The sequence below is a fragment of the Anopheles aquasalis genome, chromosome 2 (genome assembly GCF_943734665.1).
Source record: "Anopheles aquasalis chromosome 2, idAnoAquaMG_Q_19, whole genome shotgun sequence".
In the NCBI taxonomy this organism is placed as follows: Eukaryota; Metazoa; Arthropoda; class Insecta; order Diptera; family Culicidae; genus Anopheles; species Anopheles aquasalis.
This window is the reverse complement of record NC_064877.1, coordinates 68,321,698-68,328,117: the sequence shown is the minus strand read 5'-3', so window position 1 is coordinate 68,328,117 and position 6,420 is coordinate 68,321,698. Positions and strand designations below refer to the sequence as shown.

Here is a 6,420-nt window from a genome sequence, read left to right as displayed (position 1 = left end):
GGGCCTGGGGATTGTACCGTAACCGAGCGAGCGAGCGAGCGAGCGGGCACGTGCACGCGGCATTAATCGTGTTTAGCTCCTGTACCCTTTCCTTCAATCATCGCAAGCGTTCTCACAGTTGTTGTTGCTGCTGCTGCGCTTATCCCCCGCGGTGCGGCGAATCGAACCGTCCAAGTCCCAAGTCCATAATCCAGGCGGCTTCCACTATTCAAACACATCACATCACGGTCGCGATCGGATCCTAAATGAGCAAAACAATGGCGGCGGGCGTGCGAAAAGCATTAAAAAAGTACGGACGGAACCATCAGCGAGCCGAACGAACGAGCCGAGCTGCTTCCTTGCGCATATAAGGAAGTCGGCACGTGATTAAAATCCCCAAAATGCGCCACGGAAATACCGCGGGTCCGTACACGACCGATGCGGTGAAAACACAAACATGAAGAAGCAACATACATATCCGCTTTCCGTTCCGTTCTCGCTCGCCAACGGCCAACCACATTCCAGACCGGTCAGTGCGTTCTGGCAAACACGGCACGTGAGACTGTCTCTTCCTGGGTTCTTGTGCTTATTATTGACTGGGTATGCCAGGTACAGAAGGTGATTAGATCCTAAATGTACAAAAAACAATTGCGTAAAATCACATCAGCTTGGCGAAAAAGAGGTAAACATCGCGATTCCTCTCCCACCTACGAACCTTCCTTGTTGGCCCTTTGGGTTCCATTGGAACCTTTGGAAGCCCAAGCGGGTTTCCCGTGTTCCCTTCGCTCAGGAACAGTGTTAATGCTTAATGACTGGGACGGAAAACGGAAATGGCAGTAACAGGGAGGAGCAGGTACCAGCAACAAGGTTGAGGTTTTACTATGGCCCCGTCCTCACCTTCGGGGTTCTATGTTACGCCGCCTTTTTGATGTGCCCTTTTGATATTATACAATCACATTATCTGCCCATCTTTGGGCGGCCTCGCCTGGGGTCTAATTGTCGGCCGCGGCCTCCCGGCCCGGGGCGGGAAAGGAAGTTGGCAAAGCCGTGGGCCCAGGGTACGCGCAATGCTGCACAGAGCTCAATGTATGCTCGTTCGAGATGTTCGGCGAGAGGGCGTAGGAGGCAGGCCTAACGGTGGATTCCGGCATCGGACACCGGCAAAATATTCAAATACTGGTCGCTTCCTGCTTCGGTGGCTCGTGGGAAACCGGCGACCATCGAGGCAGTGTGTTGTATTCCCTTCCCCCGGGGGCCGAAAAGGAAATCTCTGGTAATAGTTGAGTTTTGGGATTATGGTGTACGGAATTGAAGCTATTCATTTGCGCTCTCAATTGCAACTCGTGTAATTTTTGATTGATTCGTTTTAATAATGTACCGAACGTGGGCTTGGTACTAACCTTCCTGACCCAGTTATGTAAGAACTATCTCCTTATCGTTATTAAACACGAGACCAACCATTTGCAATCGAGTTACCATCAATATGATCATCTTGCTATACCGTTTCATCCTATTGATGATATACAGTATTGGTCGATAAAATAGCAGCGCTAGTACGTTACGCAAACTTACGCCTTGTACTCGCTCAAATTTGTTTTTAATCCAAATTTAAAACATGTTTTACTAGTATTGGAATCTGGAGAACCCGTTTTGGCTTTATTTTCGATCACGTATCGCTTTGGTTTTAAAATATAACCATAAATTGCTCATACCAGCTAAATCAGGTTGGTCGATAAAATAGCAGCGCTAACAAACTGAACGATTTCAACGGAAAAAAAAAATTAAAATCTGTTTCTGGGTTAAATTTCTTTGGATTTTTTTATAATCACTCATTTCTAGCTTTGCTAGTTCTTAGGATTACACAGGGTATTTGTTATCCTTGATAACCTTTGAACATCTTTATTCTGTTATTCAATTTCCTGTTTTGGGAGGAATTGATTGGTATTTCAGACCAAGCAGCGTTTACCATAGCCCACATTTTCTTCAAAATGTTCAGTTTTGCAATATTAATGACAGGGATAAAAAAAATCGACCGATTTACGACGAGGAAGGACATAGACCATTTGTGGTAATTGTGCTTTCGTTGGTTATCGCACGTTTGAGGCCATACCATCTTGATACCAACAATCCTTTAAATAACTCAACTCATTGAAAATTAAACGTGTGTTCGCTCCTCCAAACTACTATAAAAATACGCGAATCTCTTGCATATTACTCCATTATTACGGTGGTTTATTTAAAAGCTCCTATTACTTAAAAAACAAATTCGTTTATTAGCGCTGCTATTATTAGCGCTGCTGCTGGTATGAGCAATTTATGGTTATATTTTAAAACCAAAGCGATACGTGATCGAAAATAAAGCCAAAACGGGTTCTCCAGATTCCAATACTAGTAAAACATGTTTTAAATTTGGATTAAAAACAAATTTGAGCGAGTACAAGGCGTAAGTTTGCGTAACGTACTAGCACTGCTATTTTATCGACCAATACTGTATTCACGTACAGGATGTAAATACTTCGCTCCATTTATTAAAACAATCCAAAGTTTTAAAATTAGGCGGCTTACATGTTTCTATTACTTTGTCCACTGGGTTAATGAATCAATATTATTAATAACTTTGTCCATGTCCTATAACATTTGCAAACGAGCCAAACTCTAAATTTAAAGAATTTCACAATGAACAGAATCTACGCACCAGCAGTATGCTCCTACGCAGTGAGGTGTCTCAAACAGAACACTTTTACCAGTTCTAGTCGCTTCGAATGAAATTTCTTGAGTTCTTCCTCCATTGTTATGTCAATCATATTTCCAATATTCGAAGACTCGACTTATTTCCATATCCCCGCATCTTCCTATTCCCAGTTGTTTTCGTTGACCTCTCCTACAAGTCCCAATAAGGGGTCAGAGGGCACATATCTAGTTGAGACTTCACTCCATCGCATCACCGATCGAGATTGCTTGATTAATCCAACCATTAAAAGATGTTGCAGCACATCATCATCATCAGCATCATCATCGAACGGACGGACGGACGGACATCCTTCAACCGTACAGCACGTGTGTGGTCCGCCAGCAACCACGCAGCACAATTGAACCATCGTGATTGATGCGTGATGTGCGATGGCGATGATCCCGAACTTTCACTTCTGGCCCGGAAAATAGATTAATTACGGTCCGTGGATCGTGACTCATATTGTGCCTTCTTCCAGCGCCTTCTCTAGAATGACAATCGATCGGTGGACGATCGTCGGCGGGGCACAGCAACAAATTAACATATCGGAGCGCCCGGGCCATTGCGCCGCCACTGCTGACTGCGATCACTAATCGTCCATTGTTTTGGCCCGTAACGTTATCTGCATCTCGAAACCGGTGCTGTTCGGTTGTTTGTTATTGATAGAGACTTCCTGCCGTCCGCTCGAACGACCACAAATCGTTTATCTTCCTTGAATATTCGATAGATCGGCCACAGAGAACGGAAGCAACGCTGGGTGTCGCCCGTACGGCCCGTGCCCCTTGCACCCTTTCAACGAATGATGGTGGCATACTGATCATGATGGTGATGATGATGATGATGATGACGAAATGCTAAACACCCTTACTTCCTTCTCTTCGATGTAGCGTCCTCCGGGATCTTGCTGGCTTGATGGCGTTCCACAACCAGCAGAAAGGGCCACCAACGCGCAGCACGTGTGCGAGTATTGGGCACGTGTAAATTGGTTAGTCCCCCGTCAGTCCTCCTCGCGGCCACAGGAGAAGAAGACCTCTCTCTCTCTCTCCCTTCCTGTCTCCTGGGGAGGGGTGTAGTGAGTATTAGATTCATTTTTCGGTCTGATTGATTACTGCTCCTCGCACTCCGGCCGACTCGCGGTCACCGGATATTTCGGTCCCGGGCGGCCACGCATTCCAGTTCCACTCGGACGACCGGGACCCACAGCGTGCGCGAGCGAGCGCTATGCGGACCAACGCACTAGGAACGCTGCGGAGGTCGAGTGTTAATTTTGACACTGTCCTATCCGCCTCACTGCTCGCTTCCCTTCGGCACAAATTGTGCGGTCCAGTGCGGGAGTAGAACCGGTAACCGGGGGGGGAGGCTTGTGATTGATTTCTGGACACATGTCATCGAGGGAGGCACCGAGCGTGTTGTGGCCAAGCGTGAAACCCTGGCAACGCGCCTGCTGACCGGTTTTGTCCGGATCGAAGTAAGCTTCGCTTGCTGCGTCTTGCGATCTCGCGGTCTCGGTGGCGTCTCGTGTCGTGTGTTTTGCGTTTAGAACCCCTTTTCCCCGCCGCTAACCCTTCCCCACTGGACGACTAGTATGGCTTCTGAAATTCCGGTCGAAAGGTACTACCTGCCCGATGAGATCGTCATCCACAACATGGCGTCCAGCGCTTGGGTGAGCGTTCACCGGATGGTCATCGATCTCACTCCACTGTTCGTTGCCGGTCTGGTCAAGTCGGCGACGCTTAGCAAGGTTCGTAGAAGGCACCTCAATCGCTCGTTCTTGTCCTAACGCGTCCCTTGCAGCGTTTACAGTGGTTGCTGGCATTCGCAGGGAAGGATTTAAGTTCTTTCTTCCATCCCGGCGGCACACCGATTGAACGGACGAATGTACGTGCGGATCATCCCATCCCAGTGTTTGTGCCAGCGATGGAGCGTAATCCTGCTACGGGTCGTCGTTGGTGGTGCGATCCGACGCTGATCATCGGTCGACTGACGCATCTTGTCTGTCCGGTGAAAATCATCAACACGCTCACGTTGCATGGGACCGAAATGAGCGTTTGTTACGAGGATACGATCGCGGTGGTGCTGGAGAAGTATCTGCGGTACAACAGCAACGCCAGGCAGTACGAATGGCGCCGTGATCTCGCTGTGGTCAGTTGGCATGATTGAATGATTGTTGATCAATGATTTTGATCAAAAAAATCTGACGTCCTTCTCTTCGCCAACAGGGAACCGAAAGAGGAAGGCTACGGATGGACCGGACGCTGCTGGAGAATGGATTCTTCATCGAAGACTTTGGCACGCGGCCAATCATTTGGCTCTTTTACCGTGTGCCCGACGAGCCTGCTGCTCGCGCTACTGATCGTTCCGGTGATGATACGGGTTCTTTCTCCGGAAATACATCCCCCCCTGGATCGCGAGGAGTTGCGGCGTAAAAGGGGAAACGGACGCACAAAACAGCAACCTGCGGTGGGAGTCGCCAGTCAGCGCGAAAATGAAACGAAATTACAATATAATAGAAATTCTTGAAATTTTTCCCGAAAGACCCGCTTTCCACTGGCTCCAGTGAGAGCTGAGGGGGGGGGGGGGGTGGATTGTTGGGGAGTGGAGTGGTCGCGTCGACGCACGACCAAGCCAAACAACCTTCACCGCATTTAAGTGGATCACGCGGTGTGTTTCGGACGGGCCGGTGCGCCGGTGCGTTCTCATCGTCAACATTATGCGTTGGAGGAGGGTGGAGCAGGCTGGTGGCCCATTCCATCCGGCCCAGGAATGTCTAGTCCAACCACAGCCAGCCAGCCAGCCAGCCAGCCAGCCAGCTAGCTAACCACCATTACCCACTCTAATGTGCTACACGGTAGCAGCTACTACTCGGCGCTTAATGAATCGTCGTCCGCAGCTTTCTTCGCATTTGCTTTGTTTAGCCAGCGGTTTTGTGTTGTTGTGGGTCGTCTGCTGACTGTTGTGGAGGCCCCGCAGTCCCGGCTAATTTATGTCCGCTGGTCGAGAGGGTTGAAAAGCTTGCTGGCTGAAAAATGTTGTGTCTCTATGCGCAATGTTCTAGAGTTCCCGGACAGTCCCAGTGGTTTCATTTGTGGAATGCTGGACAATTTGTCACACAAAAAAACGTCGGCTAAAGTGTTCAATTAATTCAGCGTAAATGGGTGTGCAACGCGTTTGAAGGAGGGACGGTCAGAATAATCTGTGAATCGCGTTGCGAGATTGAATGATCCTGGCTTGAAGGATGGTTGATGATAAATGGTGAAAGATAACCTGCGGCGGTCTTTGTTCTAACTGTGGATGGGTTAACTATGTTTATTTTACACTTAAATATTCACTTAACCAGCGTAAAAAATCCAAAGTCAAAATATTTCCAACCAATGTTCGTGCTTTTTAATAAAAATGCGAGTTTTTAGTGAATGTGTACGAATTGTATGCTACTGTTTGCTGATTCAGTAACTCATACCAGTTATTTCTCGCAGACAAAAAAAAATCTGTTTCAAAATATAACTCAATCGTTCAATATACAAACCAATTTCTCAAAAAAATTGCTGTAATTTCCCTCTGGCAACTACCAATAATTATCTTTACTAAATATAATCAAAAGCAAATGAATTGTCCCGCTCAAACGTACGACTACTGACCAGCTGCACGATGGCCAACGATCCAGCGAAACGTATCATTGTTGAAAAGCCCTGCTCCGCGTTCATCAAAATTAG

The 6,420-nt window shown here is 47.7% G+C and overlaps 1 protein-coding gene across 1 annotated transcript; it reads left to right on the top strand.

Moving 5' to 3' along the window:
* The first annotated feature begins 4,218 nt into the window (after positions 1-4,218).
* LOC126576746 (cytochrome b5 domain-containing protein 1) lies at positions 4,219-5,136 on the top strand. Its single transcript, XM_050238054.1, has 3 exons — positions 4,219-4,451; positions 4,505-4,852; positions 4,930-5,136. The coding sequence occupies exons 1-3, from the start codon at positions 4,296-4,298 to the stop codon at positions 5,134-5,136; spliced, it is 711 nt and encodes a 236-aa protein (XP_050094011.1). The 5' UTR covers positions 4,219-4,295.
* Positions 5,137-6,420: the final 1,284 nt, after the last annotated feature.

Excerpts from the sequence above, each read along its gene's own strand:
- LOC126576746 (XM_050238054.1), top strand. The coding sequence starts at position 4,296 with ATGGCTTCTGAAATTCCGGTCGAAAGGTACTACCTGCCCGATGAGATC. Across the intron at positions 4,452-4,504 it reads AGTCGGCGACGCTTAGCAAG|CGTTTACAGTGGTTGCTGGC; the intron begins GTTCGTAGAAGG and ends CGTCCCTTGCAG. Across the intron at positions 4,853-4,929 it reads GGCGCCGTGATCTCGCTGTG|GGAACCGAAAGAGGAAGGCT; the intron begins GTCAGTTGGCAT and ends CTTCGCCAACAG.